General features: G+C 47.6%; 1 protein-coding gene across 4 annotated transcripts in view; it reads left to right on the forward strand.

The window, feature by feature from the left end:
• Nucleotides 1–25,129, forward strand: part of HEG1 (heart development protein with EGF like domains 1) — a 51,408-nt gene that overhangs the window by 7,760 nt on the left and 18,519 nt on the right. For 2 of the 4 annotated variants that reach the window (XM_030277121.4, XM_030277117.4), the window contains exons 2-13: nucleotides 10,149–10,415; nucleotides 11,406–11,636; nucleotides 12,009–12,281; nucleotides 13,450–13,752; nucleotides 14,155–14,469; nucleotides 14,984–15,307; nucleotides 16,204–16,512; nucleotides 17,173–17,727; nucleotides 18,099–18,440; nucleotides 19,370–20,701; nucleotides 22,931–23,050; nucleotides 24,652–24,746. In XM_030277121.4, coding sequence (XP_030132981.4) covers nucleotides 10,149–10,415; nucleotides 11,406–11,636; nucleotides 12,009–12,281; nucleotides 13,450–13,752; nucleotides 14,155–14,469; nucleotides 14,984–15,307; nucleotides 16,204–16,512; nucleotides 17,173–17,727; nucleotides 18,099–18,440; nucleotides 19,370–20,701; nucleotides 22,931–23,050; nucleotides 24,652–24,746 — 4,466 coding nt within the window. The remainder of the gene's footprint in view (nucleotides 1–10,148; nucleotides 10,416–11,405; nucleotides 11,637–12,008; nucleotides 12,282–13,449; nucleotides 13,753–14,154; nucleotides 14,470–14,983; nucleotides 15,308–16,203; nucleotides 16,513–17,172; nucleotides 17,728–18,098; nucleotides 18,441–19,369; nucleotides 20,702–22,930; nucleotides 23,051–24,651; nucleotides 24,747–25,129) is intronic. The other 2 variants (XM_030277118.4, XM_030277120.4) reach the window with 2 other exon arrangements.

Genomic DNA, 25,129 nt, shown 5'->3' on the forward strand with positions numbered 1-25,129 from the left:
CTGCAGGTCCTTCCTTTTGCCTTGCAGTGTGGACACCCCATCTTGGGCTTCCAATCTGGTTCTTGGAAAAAGTCCTCTGGAAATGCTGTGACCTTTGCAGTTCTTTTGCCAAGGCAAACATGGAGACGTTTGAGGGACCTTTTACACAGTGGTTTGATGGTAACAAGGCTCTTGCCACTGAAGTTTGGGAGAAAATAACCTTTTCTTTTTAACTCTGAGATGAACTCAGTGCAGAAGGAGTGAGGAAGAATTTTAAGTGGTTGATGAAAAGGCATGCAGATTGTGCACAAAGGGTTAAGTCAGCAGGGCTAGCTGCTCTCCCAGGGGTACAGCCCAGGCTGTTTCCCAGAAGGCACTGAGTTGCACACACACATTTAGGGCGTTTTTCTCAGCATTTTTCAGCACTTGTGATGGCGGAGGTTTTGAAGGCTGTTACCTGATCAGTCTGACCTCTCGCCTCTATAACCAGGCAGATGCTGTGGTAATTTCTGCTACCAGAACCACCCTTAGATTCCTGTGAGATCTCTACAGCATGGAAGAAACCCTGTGCAGGCATTTTGGACTGATGGACAGACTTTTTTGGTTACTGGTAGCAAAGGTGGGCTCTCTTTTTCCTTGAAGAGCATGCTGAAAGGCACCTCTGCATCTGGAGTGGCAAGAGGAATTTAAATCTATGGAGCACAATTATTCACGTCACTGCTTGTTAGGATGCTGGTGTTAACACCCTTCCTCTTGTGGAAAATCTCTTAAGCCCTGAGGACTGATGTGAAACGTCACGCTCTGGTGAACTTTGCTGAAGCAGGGATGAATCACACTAAGTTTGGCTTCAATATATTGTCCAAAAGATACCTTTTCTGATAGCCTAGGAGGAGGGTACTGCTGCCCCCCACCCAGGGTATCAGGACCTATCCTGGGGGGAGAACAGCACTTTCTGGAGTATGCATAAACTGGGGGGTTGATGTAGGAGTTCGGATATTTGAGGAGTTTTTAATTTGGCTTTGGTTTTGAGTGCTCTATAAAAGCAAAAGGCAGGTCTGTAAGAGATCTCAAGGCATTTCCCAAGGGATCTCGATATATTTCCTCCCTATCTTCTGGGATCACCCAGAAAGGTAGATAAATATACTACTTTTTTTTTTTTTTTTTTTTTTTTTTTAATGAGAAGGGTTTCACTGCATCTCTGAATAACTGTCCTGCTACATCCATGCCAGTATAGGTAAGAAAACTCTTTCTTATCAGGGAAACTGTAGCAGCTGGTAGTTAAATGTTCTGCAAAGAAATACCCCAGACAAGTGTTGGCCAGGTTTGACCCTGCATTACTTGTAAGATCTCACAAACTGACAAGGTAATTTAGCAATTTGGGGAGGAAATGCAAGAGGTAGCTCTGTCTATTGAACTAATTTCTCTCCTGTGATGGGAATGATTTCCAGGGGTGGAAGCATCCGTGGACCAAGTGCGCATGATTTGAGTTCCTTGTCAATTGGAATCAAGCCCCCTGATTGTGGAGCATAATGCTGCTCTTGTAATTCAGCCTTTATCTTTGTGCTGGAGCTGGGTATAATTGTATCTGTGTCTGGAGGGACAAGGAGAAGGGTTTCAGTGGCTGGTGCTCACAAAGGCATCTTTAGAAACCTCCTCATCCCTGGTACAAGCTTGGTAGGGCTTAAATGAAAATACCCCTGAGTAGCTTTAGACATTTGAACAGTCATCATTGTTTGATTCAGATTTGGTTACAGGACTAACATCTAAATGTTAATTCTTTTTAGGACATTATCAGCTCTTTCAGCAAATGCAGAATGGGGATGCAGTATTAGACCATCAGCCAACCCTGCAGATAAAAGCCCTTTGAAAGGATGTTTCTTAGGAGGGAAACATAATCAGAGAATGCAGAAAATCATGAAGACGGTCTCTTCTTAGGAACAGGTAGCAAATATCATGCATGAAGAAAGCTAAATGAACCAGGAGGCTTTTAAATTGGGGAATGGGAGAAACAGCAATTTTGTGGCTTCTGAGGACAGTCCCCAGCATGCAGTCAGAGATTCTCATCATCCTGTCCTGCAAAGTGCTGGTACACCTGGAGATTGTAGGGTGTTGGCTAAGCTGTGTCACACGCTGGGTTAAGAAGACTGAAGTTGGTGGTCACTTGGTGGCATGGACGTGCCTAGGCAGCTGATGTGTGGTGGCTCTGTGCTGGGTAATCTGTGTCTTCGTGTGGGCAGGTGGGTTTGGGGCACAGATTTCTGTCCTCTCAGGCTTCTGTGCTGCCTTGCTCACCACCCCATGCCCGTACACATCGAGGGAAGATGTGACCTGACCACGTCTCCCTCTGAGCCCTCAGTGACAGCTCAGAGGGTGACAGCCCAGCCCTGCCTTCTCCAGCACCCATTCCCACTGCTGGCCACATCTGAAGGAAGGTGTCTATTTTTCAGCCTCCCTGAAACATGTGCAGAGAGGCACTGGAAGTGGTAAATCAGAAAGGAAACAGAGGCTGTGGCACAGTGGCTCTGTCCCAGCTGTCCCTGGGCAGTGCTGCTCCTCTGCTTGTCAGTGGTGGCTGCTCTGCCAGTGCCAGCAGGGAAAGACCCGGCTCATCCCCTGGAAGAAGGAGGCCCGGCGCCATCCTGAGCGCTGCCACCGCTGCTTCCGGCCGCGGATCGGCGCGGTGTCATCTAGGAAATCCTTTGGCAGCAGATGGGGGAAGGGAGGTGGGGGCCCTCATCTCTTCTGGGGATACATTTCTCTTTAAGCTGCTTTATTTTTTTTTTTTGCCTGTTTGCCTTTTTCTCCATCCCTTCACAAGTCTCACTGCCCTTCGCTGAAGGGCAGAAGCCATGAGAGCATCTGTGGTTCCCACCGCCGTGACATCATGGCCTGCATCCTTCAGCTGGGTGTCAGGCTTGGGCTACCTTTTCCCTGAGATGGGGTTGCATTTTGCTGGTCTACATGGAGGGAAGAATCCACTTATATTGCATCTACCACTTGTCAGTCTGATGATTTTCCTGCATCCAAGAGGGCTCCTTATCCTTCTCATCCCCACAATGTCCTTGAGAAGTTGCTCAATTCCCAGGCTGGTCATCACCCAGCTCTTTAGTATGTGCTTAATGTTAAGCACGGGGAATAGTTCCCTGGGGAGCTCTTCTTAAGTACACTGCTGGAGTGAGGATCTGGTCAAGACACATGGACCAAAGCCCCCCTGCATCAGGGAGCAGCATGGCTTGTCCCCCAGGGACTCGTGGCAGCCCCTGGCTGCTCCCAGCCTCATCTCTCAGCATTGCAGCACCCTTTTTCTACTCCTTCCTCCACCTTCCCAGTATTTATTGTCCCTTCCTGGGTGTGGGAAGCAGGTCCTGGGCTCAGACCACTTTGAAGCAGGGACTTGTGGTTTTGTTTCCAGAGTGGGATGTGGAAACACAATCTTGTTTTCACCTGGGTCTGCAAAAGGCTGAGTCCTCAGCCCCTGAGGCAGACATCTTTTGCCACACATTTGCTTCATCCTGCTTGGCATCACTTTTTGATAGGCATTGAGGTTCGTGCACAAAATTTGTGTTTCTGCTCCTAGTCCTTATGGTTTTGAGTAAAAACCCAGGTAATTACAAATACCAATAGTTTGTGTGGGTTTTTTTGCCCTGCAAGATCTGTTTAAGTCAAATACAAGTCACTGAATTTATGCTGGGAGTAAATAAGCTTCATGGAACAGCTTTGGTTATCATGAGGTCACGCAGAATGAGCTAATGCTCCCTTCTGGCCCGGAAATTAGACTTTTCAGACAGCAAAATTTCATCCTGCAGGTTCTGAACCTCTTGCACCTTTTCTTACAGGGGAGCCCAAGCCCCAGGTCTATGCAGTGCTCAGCCCCTCGTAGAGATGCTCACCCCCTATCCCCAAAACCCAGCTCTGCTTGGGGGCAGATTTCTTAGACTGCCAGTTTCAGTGCCAGCAGCTGCTGGGGTGAAAGCCAGTGGATTGTGATGCCCAGCTGACAGGCAACGTGCAATGAATCTCTCCACAGCACAGAGAACTTGCTGCCCTGGAAATATTGACCCCTGTGAGCTTTTCACAAGCTGCAAACCTTGCAGACAAATTCCAGGTTTCTGGAAGTATTTGTGCGAGAGGTCTGGAGAAAGAGCCATGTTAGAAATGAAGTTGTGTACTTGCAGAAGCTGACAGCAGCATGGTCCTGCTCCCTCCAGCCTCACCAGCTTGTTTCTTTCCACTTCACCAGCACTGTACACACAACCATGGATTTTTCTCCTTTTTTTTTTCTCCCCATCTTTTTTGCAGCCAGGATGTTTTTTCTTGCCTTTTTATTGTTCCAGTGACCTAGCAACTCCACTTTGCTGGAGTCCTGCCAGGAGACTTCCTCCCCAAGCCGTCTGATAGTCTCCAGCAGCACTGCCCTCAGATGGGAGCAGGAGTTAAAATGACACCAGGCTGGGTCCCTGTGTGGCTTTTGCTCTGGCCTCATGAGTGCTGGTGAGGGCAACGTTGCCTTCCCAACTAGAAGAGCTTCCAGGGGGCTTTACAAACATCAGAAAAAGGCAGGAGAAGCAATGTGTGGGTGATATTTTCTGTAATATTTCTGCAGGATGTTATAGAAAAGACTGGAGGTGTTTAAAAGTGAATTTGCTGATGATGGGATTTAGCATTTGGGATCTGTGGTGCAGGCAGGGTAGCTGGGGACATTTCAGCATTGTAGGGTTGCAGGATAGGGGATGGGGAGGAGGCGTGAGTGCTCAGAGAGCTGTGCAGTTAGGGAGATTAATTTTGGCTTGGTTTTACTGATGTTTACTAAAAACAGTAGAAAAGAAATCCCTTTGGTAAGTGCTTCTGGGACCTGTCAGCTGGGGCTGCCTTCACTCTGCCTGTGGGGGCTTTTGCCACATTAACACTGGAGGGACACTTCTAGGGCAGAACAGAAACGAGTGGTCAGGCAAGAAAATATGGCTGGGTCTGGCTTCTGTCAGGACACAGGGCCTGGGACACTGGAGGTTCAATCTCCACTGGATTGATGAATTGGGATTTTACTGGATCCTCAGCATGGTTATGGGTTTTTTAGCAGTATGGTAAGTCATAGCTTATCCCTGTTGGAAGTGGAATTTTATATAAATGTGTTTTTAAAAGACTTGATGATGAACCAGGACTTGGTTTTGTTTTTTAAATTCAGTTGCTAAAAGCTGTTTAAAAACAAAAGTCTATGAAAAGAGATTTGAGGAGGTGCCCTGAGCCGTGGGCTGGTGGTTTTCAGGCAACACAGGTGATCCCATGAATCTGTGTGGTCTCAGGCATCTGTGGATTGAACCAAACTGCCCAAGAAAGATAAGAAGGAAGTTAAGGATTTCATAGGCTTGAGCAGGTTATCTGGGAGCCTGCACTTCTCCAGGGGAATGTTTAGGACACCAAAACTAAGAGGCTGTAAACCTCTTGATAAGCAGAACAATATCCTGTCCCTGCACTGTGCAGGTTTTATCCCAGTTGTGGGCACTCCATATGTATATATCCTGTGCTTTTGGAAAGGATCACAGATTTCTGTGTACTCTTTATTTTAGAGAACCTGTTTCCTTCCTTTAGGGTACTGATTTTAAGAGCAATAACTGGATCCTTTTTTTTCCTAATGGCATTTCCGAGCATCAGGCTCAGGGATGGTGAAAAAAGGTGTAGGAAGCAAAAATGGCCTTTAGCATCTTCTGAGGTTTTACAGGTCCTGGAGGGGAGTTGGTGTGGAAGTGCAGTGTTTCTGTGTCATAAAGCAGAACTGCAAGCACGGTGCTGTGGCGTGGCACTGGAATGTCTGAGGATGATGCCGATGTCCCCAGAGGCACCCATCACCAGGTGGGCATTAGCCATGTGGACTTTGGCATTCAGAGCTTGCAGGGGATGCTGCTGGCATTAAACCCCCATCACTTTTCTTGAGCTGACATGTTAAAGCTCTAGGCACCTTTGTTGCCTGCACAAATCTTTCCTATTATGGTTAAAATTACTGAAGGTCCTGTGAGTTGCTGTCCTGCTCTGCCTGGGGCCGGTGGGGAGAGGACAAGGAGCAGAAGCACCGCAGTAAGGGAATGTGTCTATAGGGTACTGCATCCAAACCAACCCCCACAAAAGGGTGAGAGGCAATGGCAAGGCTTCTGCACCTTTTCTTCTCTTCCCCATACACCCTCTCTTGCCACCTTTCTTAATCCAGACAGAAAAAATCCTTGTATTGATAAAAAAAATTAGCAGAACAGGGTTGACTGCATGTGGTTAAAAACCTCTTGCATTTTTCCCGCACTTACTGCACACGAGGGACCTTCCCCAAGCATATTATCAGCGTGTTTACACTCAATTGACCTATCTCAAGTATGATTTTTTTTTAAGCTCCATTTCAGCCCCCCCCCGTTCTTCCCTCCCCCCCCCCCCCCCCCCCCCCCCCCCCCCCGTCTTGAGCTTCTTCTTTCAGAGCAAGAACAAGGAAGGAAATTGAAAATCCCGGAGAGCCCTGGACGGTCCAGATTTAGGGCTTTAGCTTTTGTTCGCACAAACTGGCTTGGCTCCTAATCGGCCTCCACCCATGATCCCGACATCCGCAGCAGCCGCTCAAAACAGCGCCCCGAGCCCGGCCCCGGCACCGGAGCTGCCCCGGCTCTGCTCCCCGTTCTCCTCCCTGCCTTTCTTCCTAACCTTTCCCTACAGCCAGCGAGGAGTTTGCGAAGTCGCGATGGGTTTTTTCTCCCCTCCGCGAGCCTCGGATGATGTTTTAAGGTTATGCAACGCTAGCAGATGTGGGTTTGTGGCTGTAGCTGCCTGTCCCGGGAGGAGCAGCGCTGCATGGGCGGCTCCATCCCCATCCCACCGGGAATGCTCCCCAGGGAGTGCCCGCCCTCCCGGCCAGGACTGCTCCGGGTAAAGGGCTGCTCTGGACAGCCAATCGACGGCGCTTGGCTTTCCTTCTGGGAGAACTCAGATGAAATTTGTGTTCCCCCGTTAAGAAAGTATTTTTCTTCCCCTCGAGGGGAAAAAAAATCCCATCTCCAGGGAAGCAGCGGGGCTGGGATGGCTTGTGACGTGCCTTGGCTGGCTGCAATCTCCTGGCAAATGCTGCTCTCCTGGCATCAGCAGGATACATCCCTCCTCCCTCCGTGCCCTAAGGTGTCTGTGTGTGATCACAGTCACTGCAGAAAACTTGCATTATTGTGCTTTTTGGTGTTGTGCTGGCCCATGGTTGCGTTGTGAGCATCACCTAAATGCTGCCTTGGATGCAGCCATCTCTGAAACAGGGCAATGCCTGTGCTGTGTCAGGGATGAAGACAGAAAATTGTTGGCCCAAAAGAGATTTTTCAGGAGTCTCACAAGGTAGATATCCAACTGGGCTGCCAGGGGCAAGCCCAAAGCCTTGAGAAATCAGCTGGAACTTGATATGTTTGTCCTGGCTGAGCTATGTAACTCAGCTCACAGCAAGCCACGGACTTGTTATGCTTGCAAAGAAAAAGTAACTCCAAGCCTCGACCTATCTGGTGAGCATCACTGCTAGTTTTAACTGGGAAGGAAAACACCAATCCAGTGGGTGGCAGGGTTTTGTGCTGGAAGTCAAACATTTCTCAGTGGCTGTGGTTATGTGATTAAACCGTGCAAAGCTGTTGGCAGCTTAGGATGTGACAAAATTGTTAGTGACAGATCGGTACCTCAGCTAAAGAGCCACTCTGCTTTAAGCCTTTAATGCATCAGGGGAGGCCAGATGGTCCCGTGGGGGGTATTTTGGAAGAAGTTTGATCTGGTCCATCCGCTCCAGAGGAGGGTCGTCTTTGAAGTCTTAATTTCTTCAGGCAAATCAAAGAGGATATTGTGGTTTTATCTTGCACTTCTGGTAGGCTTGATGGATGTAAGATTTTGTGTCTATTTTGTTGAACAGCAAAATTTTGTTGGGGTTTCCATACTACATGCTGTGGGTTGAATTTTCCAGCGTAGCTTATGCTCTGCACTCACCTATCTGGGGAGCTGAGCTCGTGCTAGCACAAGGTATTCCTCCCTGTACCAGGACCTGGTACACCTTGCAGGGCAGAGTTAAAAATGCCAGATGACTCTAAAAAGCCTATGTAAATAATACCTTTTTATTCAGCCCCTCCACTGCCTGGCTGCACTCAAAGCCAGGTTTGCTGGCGCCCACAGTAAGGGGAAGGGTTTTGCTTCAGTTTATTCCCAGCAGCTCTACAGAGCCAAAAGAAGATAGAGAACAGTCTGAGGTGGATTTGCAGGGCAAACAACCACCAGATAAGCAAACAGCAGTGTTTTACTTTTGAGCTGGTCTCATTCAATCAAGGAACATAGCTGAAGGCACTGCTTGTTGGCATTTCCAGGATTACTTTTTCAGAAGTGGCAATGAAATGCCTGCTGCAGTGTGATCCTGTATATCTTAGCCTGCCTGTCCAGAGCCCTTGTTGACAAATGACTTGGTAACCTGAGAAAGCAGATTTCTCTCTGTCTATCCTCATACCCTAAGGGCTTCTTTAAGCATCTGCTGCTTTGCCTTCTCTCCATGCAGCAAAGCTGGCCACAGGCTTTCCAGTCAGCATGGGTTGCACAGCTGAAAGCTTTTAGTGAGAGGGGGATGGAGAGAAATTCAGTGCACTGCCCTCCAGCACAGCCACATTTTTCGGGGCTGCTATAAATGGACTTCTGGGTTACAATTACAGGCTGGGTATTAGCTTGCAAATGAACACAGCAAGCATCCCCTGCCACTTCCCATCCCCTTGTCCAGCTGGTGAGGACCAGAAGCATTCCCTGTGAGGCAGGCTGTGTCTCACAGTGGGCTCTGGGTGGCGGTGGCTGCTCGGCATTGCAGCCACTGTGAGCGCTGCCAGTAATGGTACCCGGGGGGCTCTGCTCCCACAAGCTCTTGTCTCCTTGGCCCACATGGGGCTTAGACTCCCCAGATGAAATACAGACTGTCCTACCTACCCCTCTATTTCTTGGTGAGTTCCCACTGAAGCTATTGCAGATGTATAGAGGACACCACTTCCGAAATCACCACCTCTGTTGTGGCAGGTGCAGCAACTCCAAAGAAGACGTACAAGACAAGGAGGAGGTGTCCCATAGGTGTTTCTCTTACAGAAAATGTTTGGAGGCCCAGAACAGGTTTAACCTTCAAAATCAGGGCTTTTGGGCAGAGGCCGGTTGCCTTTATCTGCTGCTTGTGAATGCCATGCACCTGATAGGGACTGCGTTTTGGTTGTAAGGAAGATGGACAAAATGGGGACCTTGCCCTTTCAGATTTGGACTTGCTTTTGGCTTCAAAGCTTGTTGTGGACTCTGAAGGTCATCTGAGGCTGCAGTGCCAGCCAAGCCTTGGGACTGTGACATAGATGGTGACTGCTGGTTTTTGTGTGAACTGATAATGCAGTAAAATCCTCACAGCCCTGGGTGGTACCATAAGGTGCAAACCCTGATTGCCTGCACCACCACTCATGCACAATCTTCTTCTTCATCTTGTTTGTCATATTCTGGTAGACATTAATGTTAGAAGTGCTAAAATATCTCATCACTTTGGGGTGCTTTGGCACCTGGGTGAGCGATATAATCCCCACCATACACTCATCTCCTCTGTTCCCAGTGCTGCACTGTGGCTGGGTGGGTTATTCTGACCATCCTGAGCGCCCTGCAGCTCTCAGCCAGCCTCATGCCAGCTCTCTGCAGGTGATGGGATTTGAGGTCTGGTGTCCAGCAAGCACTGGCCAAGTGGAGAGAGGGGAAGAGCTGTGGGGTCCTCTCCGCTCCCATCTTACATTCAGAATGGGGCACATGGGCTGTGCTGGGCTGTCAGCTCTGGAGACCTTCACACTCCTGCCATGGACTCTACACTGTATTTCCATCAGTTATTTGTTTAAGACTTTCTTTTTGCTCCTTTCAAAATTTATTTCTTGTAACCCAAAAAAATCCTGAGAGTGCTGAATTGAATTAGTGTTTTGCACAGAGGTGGGTTTTGGTTTTTGGTCCCACAGACCAATCTAGTTTCCACTGGTGCAAATCCAAAAATAAATTTCATGTCTGTGTTTTGATTATGCAAAATTTTTCTCTAGTGTAAGTAAATGAGCTCAGAGTCTGGCCTTGGTGTTACTGCAGTGAACTGAGCCTGCACATCAGTTCTGATGGGATCTAAGTTTTTTTGTCTTTCTTTTTAGTCATTGAAAGCAGCCATCAGGAGAGAAGTTCAAGCCTGGAGATAAGGACTGCTGGTGCTCCTGTGGAGTTGGTGACGATGCTGGCTGGGAGCAGGGAGGAGGCATCGCTGCCTGCCAGGCACGGGGCAGTGCCAGCAGCAAGCAGGGTCACAGGGCACGCTGGCCCCCCTGTCAGTGATGGGGATGTCACCCCTCCAGGAGCAGGATCCCCAGAGAACCCATCTGCTGGGACAGTGACCCACCTGCTCGCCCCCAGCCATCCTCCTGGTGAGTTTTATGGACGTGAGAATTCCTGTTAACTGTTCCCAGCCCATGGACTGAGCACAGCCAGTGGGTCAGGAAGTATTCCTGCCCCACAGCTAGAAATGCAGATTTTTGAGAGAAATCCAATCTCAGGAAAGCTGGGGTTTGTTTTTTAACATTACAATGAAGATGATTCTCAGGAGCTGCCCCTGTTTTTCACCACTCAGCAGTACCCAGGGAGTCCTGCCCATCCACTGACTTCAGAGGCTGTGCAAAGAGTGCAGACCCCTGGGTGTCTCCACAATTTCTCCATCAGGAACTGAACCCCATTTCAAGCCCAGCCCAGGTAGTAAGAACTCATCTTAAGGATAACTGACCAGTTGCAATGACGATTTGTTGCTGAGGTCCTTACATGGAAATCCTGCAAGTGAACACTTACTTTTGGGCTCGTTCATCATTTTCAGTCATAAGTAAACCAGTGTACTCTTAAATATGAACTTAAATCAAGGCCTGTTTCTCACAGCAGCAAGACAAAGCTGTGCTGATTGCACTGTCCCTACTTAATTTTTTTTTAATATCCCTGGCTGAAATAAGATATAAGCATAGAGGCTTTCTTTAATTTTTTTTATTCCTTTATTTTTTTCTGCTTAGGGACTAGAATGTGGAGCTGGCATGCCCCAGCTGCCAGCTGTGGGCTGTTCTGGCACCAGCTCCTTACTGCTTTCTGCATTTTTACTGTCTCTAAAAAAAATAAAATGTTTCTTTTGTCATGCACAAATGAAGACAATGTTTAAAATGCCATTATATTTTGGCGACAGACACCCTCTGCTCCCATCAATCCCTCCTGCAGTTAAACTGTGCTCTGTTAAACAGAGAAAACATGAGGGATGCAGCTGTGACCCCTCCTATTGCATTTGGTAGGGCTGGGCACCACTGCAGGTGATGCTGCTGCCACCCAGCTGAGACAGAAGAACTTTTCCAGGTGAACATGACCCTCTCCCTGTTGCTTTCCAGACCCTGGAAGCCATCACTATGCTGCAGGCAGGCCGGGGAGAGGCAAGAGGGCTCTGGCTTCTCCCAACACCCCTGCACCTGCTGAGGGGACACCACCAGGCTCGGAAGTCGTCAGCACTGATTCGGCTGAGGGGATGCAGGGAGGGCACCATGGGGTCTGGAACGTGTCTGGGTTTGACAACACCGTGAGGACAGCGTTGCTACCTTCATCTTCAGAACCTCATCACCCAGGTGAGCCATCCCAGTTCAGCCTAGGAACACTGGGAAACTGTTCCAGCACCTGGGAGTAAGGTGAATGCTGTTCCCCAGAGCAGCCAGCATTAGTTGAGCCTGGTTCTCCTGTATTGTAGAGCTTTGTGGATCCAACTCTCCATCCTCACTCAGGGCAGTTTACTGGCTTGCTTTATGCACAAGGATGGAGAAAAGAATCCATGTGACTTCTAGTATTCAAAATTATCTTGGTGCAGCTTCCAGACACAGAGTTTCTGTAGGCACAGTGCAGACAGGGGCTGAAGGGCAGGGGAAGGGTGGCAGTGTGGAATGGTGTGCGGGCAGCTGAGCCCATCTCTGGGTTCTCATCTGCTTTCCCCCTTTGCCTTGCAGGCATTGACAGCCTCTCTCAAGCTGTGAGCAGCTGGGCGGGCACAGAGCTGGGCAGCAGCCCCACCATGGGCACTGCAGCTGCTGCAGCCAGCCCCTGGGGGAGCAGCCCCAGCACTGCCCTCCCTGGCCCCCTGGGACAGCCCCACGCCTCCTCCCAGGCTTCAGGTGCCCAGACTGGTGCAGAGCACATCGTGCTACACCCCAGGGGTGTCACAGGGAACTTCACCAGGGCTTTTCTGACTGCATCACCTCCCATGGACAATGCCTTTGGAGGTGAGCTATGCTGGCCTTTCTTTCATAGTTTTGAAAAGCCACTTGATAGTGTTTGCTTTCTTGAAGCAGAGGAGATGCTCTGTTTTGCATGCGCTCTGTTTTTTATTATTTGGATGGTTAGCTGAAATTCCCTGCTGAAAGCAGAAAAAAGCAATGGAAAAAAAAAAATTAGATCCAACCCCCCCCCCCCCCCCCAGCATTTTCCACTTTAAAAAAAAACCAAAAAACTGTTCTTTGGATGTTATCATAGTAGTGTTTTCTGCAGGGTGGATGTCTGCAGCTGTGAAATATCTTCACTGGGCCAGTGCCAGCTGCAGAGCAAGGGCAGCTCTGAGCCCTGTCTAACCTGTGCTGGAGTGGTGAAGGAGTGGGGTAGGAGGCTGGGAACCCACACTTGTGGCCACATGGGGTGGGCTTGCCCTCAGCTAGACAGGGTGAGATCCTGTGCTTAACAACTTGCTCAGGGCAGCAAACCTGAGAGCCCTGGGCTCCATGGCTTCCCTCGCTTGCTCTGCAGCAGCCAATTTCTGGAGTTCCCAAAACCAGATATTTTGCCCAGCTCCACATGAATACTGAAAACCTCAGTGTTACTGAATCCTTATCCTGTGTTCAGGGCTTTTCAGGAGCAAACTCATCTCCAGGTTCTCACACTGACACATCCCTTCCCTCTGTCACAGTTGTTGGGAGCACCACTGGGGCTGTAGGAAACCTGAGATCCAGTATCTGAAGGACAGTGCCCCGCTGAGCCCTGGGATGTGTAGTGAGCTGCAGGCTCATATGGGAATGTGGCTGGGCTTAGGTTTCCTCCCTTTGCTGTTGGATGCTGTGCTTAAGCCACAGGAAAAAAAAAAAAAAAATCCTGAGCCTATTTCCAGCAATATTAGAGCAAAGGTGGGATTTAAAGGCAAACTCCCACAGTCCTTGTTCTGTGGGGTTTCTTGCTGTCTGGACCATGCCACTCTCACAAAGCCTGGCAGCAAGTCCTGGGTTTTGTGCAAGGTCTTCCTGTGGAGAGGAGAGTCATGCCTTTCCAAAAGAGCACTGCGTCCAGATTGAAAACTTCCTATGCTTAATATCTGTATGGGCACTGTAAGCATCTGGGAAGAAAATTGATCCACCTGTTTATAATTTCATATGTATAAATCCATTTTTTTAAATTGTACCGTAGGCATTGGAAGCAGCTACCATCCATCCGAAAACTCGGCTACGGAGAGGTTCGGTTCGGATTTCCCCACCACCAGCACCTCCACAACAGCTGCCAAGGGTGGAGGGAGGACATTAAGGTCTCTCCCAGCCAGCACCAGGCTGGTCACCACGGCAGAGATTTCCACCTCTGGGACTGAATTCAGCAGCTCTTCAGCCCAGAGTCGGACCCCTGAGGTGTCTGTGGGTTCTCAGGGTGATGGAGGCAGAGGTGTCACAGACCCGTTGCTCTCAGGCTTGCCGTCCATTTCAGGAAGTGCTTCCACAAGTGAGTTTTGATAGATAGCTCAAAACTCTTATTTAAAGACTTTTTATTAGCAAAATATATCCTTTTTATTTTATAAGAAAGGAGGAATAATATTGTATTTGGCACATGCTGTACATTTAAAAACATTTCACAGAAATGAAAGTATGGATAAATATTATTCTTGTTGGAAGGGGAGGATAGATTTTCCTTGAAAATTTCCAGTTGAATCTTGCAAGCAATAACTTCAGCAGTTCCTGTTTAGAGACCACTTTTCCCCCGTCTTAATGATTTCCCAGTATTAAATATTTCCGTATTGAATATTCACACATATGTTATCTACATCTACTGCCGATGGGATGAGCCCTACCCAGCAGTTTTTAATTATGTTTATGCAGTTTTGTATTTCTCTTCTCTTTTTTTCAGCTTCTAGCAGCAATTATGAACCCTCCAAGAGCATCCCAGGTGCTGAAGAGGCAACGCTGCGCTTGGACATCCAGGGTGCTGACATGTCCAGCGTGGCAGTGGGGACTCTGATGTCCCCAGAAAATGGCCACACAGCTGGGGTGACAAGGGACTCTGCCAGCACCAACCCCACAAGCTCTTTGGGTGGGACCTCCTCTTCCTTGAGGACCGGGACACATCATCCCAACAGCTCATGGGAAGCCACCTATCTCCCAGGCCCTCCTGGGGGTCCTTTGCTCACAAGCTCCCTCTCTGCCTCTGAAGGTCCTTTCCGAGGTAAATTTGTTAATATGAAAGCTGTCTGCCTTGTGGGTGGATGAGATTTCACATCCCTGCACTGTTTTTCTTCAGATATGGTCATCAGTTCATTATTGGATACTTGGATGTTTTTATTACTGGCTGCACTGAGCTGGCAGTGGGGCGGGTGGGAAGGAGGAGTGGAGCTCAGCTTTTGGGTGAAAAAGTGGAAAACATCGATGGCCTAATGAAACTCCTGTCTGTCCTGGGAAGAACATTGCTAAGAAATATGTGCACACACTTTCCCTGACCGAGATACTTGCTGGGGTTTTGCAGCTGTCACCTGGTGCTGTATCTGGCATGCAGGCTGGTCTGTAGGACATGGGTTTGAAACTTTTCATGGGTTTTTCATGTGCCTGTACTTAAGAGATTCACCTCCTCCCAGAGAAACACCTTCAGTTTCTCAGTGATCTGTGTAGAAATGGATGCTGAGCCAACAGCTGTATGCATAGCTCTGTATGCACAAATCAAACCTGGTTTTATTGTGTCCTAGGTGTCAGAAGCAGCCACCAACCAGTGGCAGAGGAAACCTCCCTCCCTTCCTCTGCCCCCAGCACTCCCGTTTCAGCCACGTCCAGCGGTGGTGGCAGGGGGAGACCGCCCTGGTCTGCCTCGGGCAGCAGCCCCTGGGCAGCACACAAGGGCTCCACAGCCAGCAGTGCCACGTACAGGACCTTGGGCACAACCCAATCCTTGTCCACATCTTCTGTGAGAGAGACCTCCAGAGCTCAGGGGTCCACAGGAATGACAGATTTCACCGAGGTGGCAGACTCTCCCCTAACACATTCTGGCTCTCCTTTGGAAGGTCCTTCTCCAGGTGAGCTCATGTTAGAAGTGAAATATCATTTTTCTTACAAGCCAAAGGAGAACTTCCTGCAGCTTGCAATTGCCTGACTCTTTCCTGCTATGGAGAATATACTGTTTGGAAGGATGCAGTGTGACTTTGTGTCTGAAATTATTCAGCTCTTTCTTGACCAAAAAAATATGCTTTAGATTTTTTACAGAAAGGGCACATGTGTGGAAAGTTTCATTATGCCAAGAAAAATAATTAACTTTCAAATCACAGTCCTTTTTTTACTGCCTCCAGTGGCTATCTCCATGTTACAGACAAGAGAACTAAGCAAGTGAGGATTAGATCATGTCCCTGTGGTCCCAGGGATCAGACTTCAGTTCCTACCTTCTGTCCTACTTCTTGAATCATGCTGCTTCCCAGAATTTGAACCAGCTCAACAAATTTAAAGCAACTTTGAATGTGGTCTCTGAGGTCCTTCATGCTGCTGTTTGGTTATAGTCCCCACTGGGTCTATGAAGGGGTCTGATCCCCCTGATCCTGTTTCTTCAGACTTCTCTAAGCCCTTCACACTGCTCAGGGTAGTGCCATGTCTGAACTGATTTCCAGGCTTTTCTGGGTCATCACGATATTTGTTCTAGCAGCATGGAGTGCACTCAGGCACATAATGGTGCAATCAAGTGCACAGCATTAGTGTTTCAACAGTTTTTATATAATAGCACTTTTGTCAGTGCCACACTGTTGTTTAAAAGACAAATTTTTGTAGGAAGGAATTACATCTTTGGAAATTGACATCTTGTCATATTTTTTACTTGTGTTTGTGTACTGTACTTGCTGCCTCTGGGTGCTGTTGGAAGAAAGCTCATTTTTATTTATAGTTCCATATGTGTAAAAATGTAAATTGTTTCTTTATCACATTCTAGCTACTGGAAGCAGCCATGTGTCATTCAGCATCCTGTCAACAGAGAGAAGAACCAATTTGCCCACCACCAGCACTTCCATTTCCACAACAGGCACCAAGGGTGGAGGGAGGACGTTAAGGTCTCTGCCAGCCAGCACCATACTGGCCCAAACAACAGAGGTTTCCACCACTGGTACTGAAGACATCAGCTCTCCAGGCCATTCCCAGTCTTCTTTGGGAACCCAGGGTGGTGGTGGCAGAGATACCACCCTGTCATCTGTGAACCCATTGCTCACAGGCTCACCATCTGCTCCAAAAAGCACTTCCCCAGGTGAGCTCTGACCACACATCAGACACCCACCTGCATGGAGAGTGAGGGCGTGCTGGATGATGGCATTGGATGTTGTGGATGAAAATTTCATCTTCCAGAGAAAAACGCATTCTCTCTTTCTTACATTTAGCCACCAGGAAAAGCCAGCCTTACTGCCAGAGCAGTCTCAAGATTTGCTGTGTTTCCAGGGACAGCACAACTTCAGACTGCCCCACTGGCTGTGTTTGTACCACCAGAAGCAGCAGCAGTCAGTCTTGACTCCCACCCTGGGGTGCACAGGCAGTATTTACTGATCCCATACAAACCTGCCATGCTTTCCTTCAAGTACCAGGGATCTGGGTGCTGTGTAACCTCCCCCTCACTCATTGTGGGTGCAGAGGTGACAGTGTGGGTGCCTGGTGCCCAGGTCAGGCCTGTGGGAGCAGTGCCAAAGGGAAGCAAACCCAAAAGTGCTCCCATAACTTGTTCCTACCATCTTGCTGTGAGCAGCAGCTCCTAGCACAGCAAAGAGCTGTGCCTTCACAGTTAGCATTTTCCTCAGGATTGGATATTCTGCCACATTCTCTCTGTGTCCTCAGCCTGAGGCTGGTGATGGAGGAGAGAACACCTGCTAATTTATAGTTTAGGGTACATAAATCACTTTGCTTTGCTTTCTCTCAGCAGACAAGACCTCAGCAATGGGAGGACGCCTGCCTCTCACCAGCACACCCAGTGTGGTGACAACTACCACCAGTGAGGAGAGCAGCACAGTGCCCATGTTGGACACCCGTGGAGTTTCCAGTGCCACAGGGAACTCCGCTCCCTTTGCCCCCCACACCAGCGCCCTGGACACGGTCCTGCTGTCCTCATCAGCAGCAGAGCCTGGGATGCAGAGTAATGTTTCACAGAGCAGTGCAGGACTCAGTGAGCTTCCAACAAAGCTGCTGCCTGTGTTTTCTCCCAGCATTTCAGTGCCTTCACCTTCAGCCACACTCTTCATCCACAAGGAAGGGACATCTCAAGCTGCAGGTAGCCGCAGCATGTGGAACACAAAAGCAGAAAGCCTCACATCTCATCTGGACACAGCTGGGGACACCCGCACTGGCCCTGTCCCGTCCTCCACAGCATGGCCTCGAGTGACACATATGTCATCTGGCCAAGCGGGGTCCCCAGAGCCCAAGGTCACCCTTTCATCCAGGTTCTTCACCTACTTCTCAGCTGCTGCTGAATCTTCCAGTGAGTTTTTCTGAACTCTGGGGTAGTGTTTGAGTGCCTGTCTGTTCCCCTTCTCTGTCGGATTGGTATGACACAGCTGTTGGTATGACACAGCTGTTGCAGGTGGCATGGGCAGCATTTATAAGTGGTCGTGGTTCTGCCCGTGATGTTGTATGTCTGCAGCTGCTGATGCTTAACAAGAAGGGTCTCATTCTTGAGACATGTAGCTTGTTTCTGTAGGACACATCCAGTGCCCGTCTGGGTTGGGGTGGTAATTATGAATAACATAAACATACTATTATGACTCTAATGGTACTGATTTCTCAGTATTTGGACAGTCCTGTCTGCTCTGAGATGATAAAATCAGAACCTGCTTTTCAATCCTTTTCCAGCCACTGGCAGCAGCCATCGCTCCCTAAGCATCTCAAGTGCTGAGAAGGGGGTGTCCAGCCCCATCACTGATCCCATGTACAGTTCATCCACGTCTGCGGGTGCTGAGGAGAGGATGCTGCTCTCAGTGACAGATGGCACTCTGGCTGGTGGCATGGAGAGCTCTTCTTCCCATGCTGGAGCTTCCAGCTCTCCAGGGCTATCTGAGCCAGCATTGGTGGAGCAGGGCAGGACAGCCAACGCTTCCACCAGCAGCGGGGGTTTCGCGGGCTTTGCGACGGAGACGGTCTTCGTACATTCTGCCAAGATACCCACTTACTCTTCTTTCCAAAATGATCTCACAAGTAAGTTGATGTTTTTTGATGTACATTTGGGGGGAATTGTCCATTTTTTAGTATGTTGTACATAAAGTTCTCGTTCATTACTACATTCACCACCTATGGGTTCGCTCAGGGGGATGTTTCCAAAACCAGACCCCACACAGATGGGAAGCTATTCCCGAAGTGGAGCCATAATGATGGCTGCATTTTTTTTTGCACCCTAACTGGTTTCTTTTGAGTGATGCTTTCAGATGTATTTCATGATGACCTAAGGCAGTTGTAGAATTAAAACAAATTTTCAATACATTTTTAATGTTTTTAAAGTTGACTGGACTTAGTTGTACATCCTGAAATTGGTACTATAAGACTGATTGCACCTTTTGTGCTAAACAATTGAACTTTTTGCATGCTGATGTGCATTTAGGTCTTCCTGGCTGCAAAGTTTTGAATTACTGGGTTCATGAAAAGCTGCAAATTAACATAATGTAATAATTTCATCCTGCAGAGGCATGAAGTTCACTGTGTCTTAAAACAAACTGACTGAACAAGATGGATATTCTGTAGATGGGAATGGAGGATAAGAGGGAGAGGATATGAGTTTTGTAAATGATGAGTGATAAAGAGAACAATTCGGTTTTCCTTCTTAGCTTGCCACAAATACCTGGAATGTTAAGATCTCAATCTTTAGGAAAGCAATATATGAAGAACAGTGATTTGGAAACCTGCACATCTCATGGGAGTCTAGTGTCTGTCAGGGTTCATAATTTTACAGTCAGTTAAGGAGTGCATAAGACTCCTAATCCTATAACCATGCTTGAATGGTGCTTGAAATCCTTAGAAAATCATGGACAGGTTCACAGACAAGAACATCTCATTTAGCAAGCAGTTTTAATGACATCAAAATGCTTTCATATTACTCTGTCTTTCTAATATTTTTTGTCCTTTTACTCCAGACTTTTCAGGTAGCCATCAGCCAGTCAGTAGCAGTGATGCTGAGAAAAGGACCTCGGTTTCTCACACAGACGGCACATACATTTCAACCACATATACCAGAGGAGGAGAAAGGACCCTCCTGTCTATCTCCAACAGCAGCACCTCTGCTGACTCCTCAGAAAGTTCCACCTTTTTTTCTGAAATTTCCAGCCCTTTTGATGCCTCACAATCATCTGTGGCTCATGACAGGCAGACCAATGCATCAAACAGTAGCAGTTTTGTTGAACCATCTACGGAGCCGTTGCTGGTGCACACTTCCAAACCATCGACGTCTGCTTCTACAGGCAGCATAGAAAATACAACTTTATTCAACACTGCCTCTGAGCTGTTGACCACTGACAGATCATCTCTGTCTTCATCAGCATTTCCAGCCTCTTCCTCACTGTCATCACTGTCATCAACACCACTGCCAACTCATCTGTTTACACTGTCAGAATCACCTGAGCCACGCTCTCCCTCTGTGATGGCATCTTCACCCCCTCTGCAGGCTTTGTCATCCTCCTTGCCCTCCCCGTCCTACTCATTGGCATCTTTATTGATTTCATCATCCTCACCCATCTCGCAGTCCAGTGGGAGTGATCAGGCAAGCACCACCGTGGCTACAAGTGTGGTCAGGCAGGAGCCCTCCACAGCTGCCACAGCCAGGAGCTCACCCAAAGAGACCAACAAGCCCAATGTCACACACCAGCCTCAAAAGAGCACCACCTTCACTCCCACCAGGTCATCTCTCCCTACAGAACCCATGGAGCTGCTTGGTGGACGCATCGTGTCTGTGTCCGCTCCCGTGACAGTAACAGAGACTGCCTCGCCTAGAGATGCCACCACCCAAGGGGACAGCTTTGGGAAGACAACACCACTGCTCACCACAGCCAGTGTTACTCCACAGGCTAGTCCAACAGATGCACCCCTTAGTCCCTCACCAAGTGCAACAAACCACAGCAGCGTTGTCCCCGCAGTGGCAGTGACCACGGTGAAACCTCCTGTGCTGACAACACCATCCAGTCACCGGCCCAGCCCAGGTGAGGCCAGCACCATGAAAGACCACAAGGCCCAGACACCCACTGCCACTAAGCACAGCTATACCACTGGTAAAAGCACAGAAGCCATGGGTCCCACCACTGCAAAGCCTGGCAAGGTCACCAAGGAAAACATCCCTGTTACAAGTCCTTCTCAAGCACCTCCAACCATCAAGACCACTGCAAGCATTGAGACTACTTTGGCTGCTACCAAACCAACCACTGCTCCTCCGTCGAGCAGCACGGTTGGGCTGAGGACATCACCTCCAGCAACAGGTAAGGTGTGCCATGGCTCTCAGCAGTGGTGGGGCCAGGAACAAGCGGGCAGGAATACCTGGGTCCCACTTCAAGACTTTTCAGAGTTGTGTGTGCATGTATGTATGACAAGTCTGTTGTCAGCAGGGTTTGAGGGCAGTAACTCATCTCTGTGTTGTTCTTTTTAAGCTAAGGGTTTAGCAATCAAGTTGAATGGGTGAAATAAGGGTGAGCACTTTGATGAAAATTTCTGATAGAAAGATTAAGCTGAGATTTGACAGTTTTGAAAAAATAAATCTGATTTGCTTTACAGGTAAGCACAGGATGCACTTTATATTTCTTGATGGCTCACCAATAACAATAGATAATGATTGATATCTGTCTTATTATTGAGAAGGTACAGTTGGCCGGCACTTGGTATTTGTGTTGAAACTGCTTCTCATATTACAACCTATGGTTGTTTTCACCCCATCTCACTAAATATTAATCATCTTAGGGGCCTGATGCTTCTCCTGATAGGCTAGGTACCATAGTCTTGCTGAGTATGTTGTTATAGTAATTTATTACCACTGCCAGTCTTCTTATCTTCTCAAGTAAATACATTTGCTGAAGTATTATATTAAAGGAAACTGACTTTGTGTTTGAAGCTCAGAGCCTGGCCATCATGCCGCTGTAGGATATTGTGCATGCTAAAGGCATTCATCTCAGTGAAATACTGGCAATAATATATATTCCATCCAATAATTAAGTATCTAAAGTTTACTTCTCAGGCTGATTTGTTTTAACTATAGCTATAGCTTCATGCAGAAAAAAAAAAAAAAAAAACTGGAATGAATTTTTTTTAATTTAAAAATTAACAAAATGCCTTTTTAGAAACTGATTCACACTTTCGTCAAATTATTCTTTCCTTTGAAAACCAAGATTTGCTATTCACTAGAATGCAAAAGGTCCTTCTGCTGTCTTGGACATGGTGCTTTGTACATGGTCACTCATTGCCCTGAGAGTGGCTGCCCTGGTCTCTGCTGTACAAAGCATGAACTGAAGGATGGCAAAGTGAAAGCCATGGTTTTAAATCACACCCACTCATTTCTGCCTGCTTAGATTAGAGTCACCAAATCTGCTTCTCACTGATGCTGAGGTAGCTGTACCAGGCATGAGATGCATCGAGTGCTGTGTCCCAGGGCAGAGTTTGGCTGGGAGCTGTCAGGTCTGTGTGGTGCTGTGGGTTATTGCAGTGCCACCAGAAATGCACGTACGGGTTTGGCTCTTGTGCTTCATGCTTTAACCACAGAGCCTGTGCTTCCTGCCTCTGCTGCAGCACTCAGCTGCAGCCGCAAGGCAGGTACAAGTAGTGTGTAAGATGTCTTGCTGGTCTTGGAGAACCTGTCACTGACAAGTCCACAGCCCTGCTTATGGTCTGCCCTTGTGGGTGTGTGTGATGTGTGTTTGTGCTCATGTGAGTCATAGATGCAGCAAAAGGAGCTTTTTTGACCAGGACATTTTTTGTTCTTTTTTTTTCCCCAAGAGGAAATATTGGATATATTCTTCAGAATTTGCAGTTTGAGTTGTGTAACCTGTGAATCATCTGACATTACAGTCCTTAATCCCCTGAGACACTGTTATCACAGTGTTGTCTGCTCCCCAGGCTCTTGCTCACCCATCAGGAAGGGCACTGGGAGTGGTGGCACAGGCAGGAATCGCTGCTGTGACCATCCCTCAGCTTGGGGGACAGAGGTAATTGCAGCCAGGGCTGCCTCCACCATTACTGGGTAACCTACAGACTGGATCAATGCTCAAGCACTACCTTTGGAGCAGAGAAACAGGGCTTGGATGAGCAGGGCAGGACTTTAGTGAAGCAGCCCATGCCCACATGTCTAATTTGGGCTGTTGAGGTTCCTTCTTTGGTCTTCTCATGCATAAATTGTTGGGTTTGTCTTTGGAAAGAACCCTGAGGTCCTCTGATGAGCAGTTCTATAGATGAGTTGGATGTTCATATTAACATGGATTCATGCTAGACCTCAAGGGCTTTTGAATGAATATTCAAGTGGTTTATATTTATTCTTTCAGCTCCAACAGAATAATTAGGAACAGCATAAATAGTAAGTGCAAATGATGCAATGAAGCATCTGATAATGCTCAAGGAGTCACACAGATGGGGAGCCAAGTTCATCTCTTTTAACCCAACAGTTGACGATTTTTATGATTCTGTGAGTATAATCTGTTTTGTTTTGTTTTTTTTTACTTTTATAGAGGTGGATAAATGTCTTTCCAACCCTTGTCCTGCGCTGGCCACCTGCAACAACACCCATGGCTCCTATATCTGTCAGTGTCCTCTTGGATATGAGCTGGAAAAAGGAAAGTGCAATTTAGGTAAGAAAACAAAAGTGAAAAACCAGGGATGGAAATAATTATCTTTAATCTTCTAAAATAAATTGACTTAGGCACAAACTAGTTCAGGAGCTTAATGTTCCTCCCAGACACGTCTTTTGTCAGAGCCTTTTAGTGTTTATACAAGTGTGGTGTCTAATGCCTGTTGTGTCGGGCTGCCTGAGGAGCAGGCAGAGATATCCGAGTTCTTCTTAAAAACACAGCAATGGAGCGGTGGGCTCAGGCTTGTTAATAAGGACAGATGTGCCCCTTCTGTTCCTGATGTGTTTTAAAAATCCCAAAAAGCATTCAGCAGCTTATCAGCCCTGCAAACTCCAGTGAAGACACTTGGCTTGGGAGACGTGAGTGGGGCTGTTGTGTAACCTGGCTTCAGTGGGATCAGCCACGTGTGGAAAGTTAAGCAGCCATGGCGAAAGTCTTTGTAAGATCAAGGTCTTGTTTCATACCTTTAGCATTTTTTGAGCAGCGCAGTTATTAGCTGGAGCTCAGGTTCTGACCCCTTCCTTTCTATTAGGGGACTCTCAGTCTCGAGGACTTACAATATTCCATTGTAAAGGGGAATTTGTTTTCATGGATTTTCTTTTGACCCTCAATCAACAAGGGATTAGAGGCATGGAAATTTTGCTAAGGAAACATGGGTGAGGTGTCCCTGAAGAGTGTTTTGGAACATTTCTTCAAGTTGGAATATGTCAGCTTCTAATTTAGAGACTTGTTTTGATTATGCCTTGAACTGGAGTATGGACAGATTATATAAACATTGTGAAGGTGATTCTCATAATAATTTTTGTCTGGAGCTGTTACATTAGATATGTCTCATATGCAGTTTGTGGTGAAGATTGGTTCAGTGGATGGGAAAAAAATGGGAAAGAATTGGAGGCTTTATAACATTATCTGCAACTGTATTTGTTTTTCTGGTGGAACATAAAGCTGGAATTCTGAGTTTTCAGTTCCACTGAGGATCTCATGACACTTAATACAAGATTTAGGGGTATTATCTCTGCAAGTCTGGACAACTCAGATTATTGCATTCTGCTGCTGTGAATCAAATATGAATCTAAGCACAGAAAAATGCATCTTTTGGACCTCTTTTCAAATGTCATTGCTCATTCTCCCCAGCAGTTTGAAAAAGGAAAACGTCCTTTCTACAGTGTTTTATTTTGACTCACTGATTTAATCTCCTTCCATTGCAGGGAAAAGTAAGAGATTTGACATAATTTGACCCCCAACTATCATAAATAACTTTGGTACCTGACACTGTCTTCTTACTAAATTTACCCATCTCTCCCTGTGTTTAGGGATCTATTAAAGTTAGTCTGTGCTTTTGCATGAAATGTATGAACACTGAAGTGAAATGCTGTCTGTTCAGCAGCACTGAGCTCTGGAATTCGACTGGGACTGTGAGAACATTGCAGCACATTTCCTTGGGTGTGACTTTGCTTTACTGGGGCAGTGACTCTCAGATCTGAGTTTTCTGTATGCCTTTTAAAGAGATTTTCAATGCAAACAGCCTCTCATGTAAGGCAGATAAACTATACATGTCACAGAGATGTGTTCCAACTAACTTGTCTTATTTGACTTTTTAGTGAGAATATTTATTGGCCAGGTTCCCCTGAAACTTAATATCACCCACGGGAAGTACACAGAGCTCTTCCACATCGAGAGGGAGATCCTGGAGGTGGTGAGTGTCTGGGCTGGGACTTTGGCAGTGCTGGTGGGACAAGTCCCCTTCACTCGTTTTATGATTGTCACATTTCCCAGCCATTCAGTTTTAGCCATGTGGCTCTTGGACAGTTGAGAGCCAGTGCTGGACAGGCTCTTGTGCTATCAATAGCTCCAAAAAGACCCATGGGCTGGGGATCATCTGCACATCCCTGTGCAGTTCTTGTCCAGATCACTGCATGCACAAGTTCATCCTGTTAGTGGTTCCTGGACTGGGTGCACTTCATTCCAGCTCTTTGGAGCAGGTGATTCGGAGATGCTGCCAAAGGAAGGAGGTGCTGGGTGGAGTCACTGTGGTGCTGCCTGCACAGCTTGTGCTGGGGAATAAACATAAAAAACTGC

The sequence above is a fragment of the Taeniopygia guttata genome, chromosome 7 (genome assembly GCF_048771995.1).
Source record: "Taeniopygia guttata chromosome 7, bTaeGut7.mat, whole genome shotgun sequence".
Lineage (NCBI taxonomy): Eukaryota > Metazoa > Chordata > Aves > Passeriformes > Estrildidae > Taeniopygia > Taeniopygia guttata.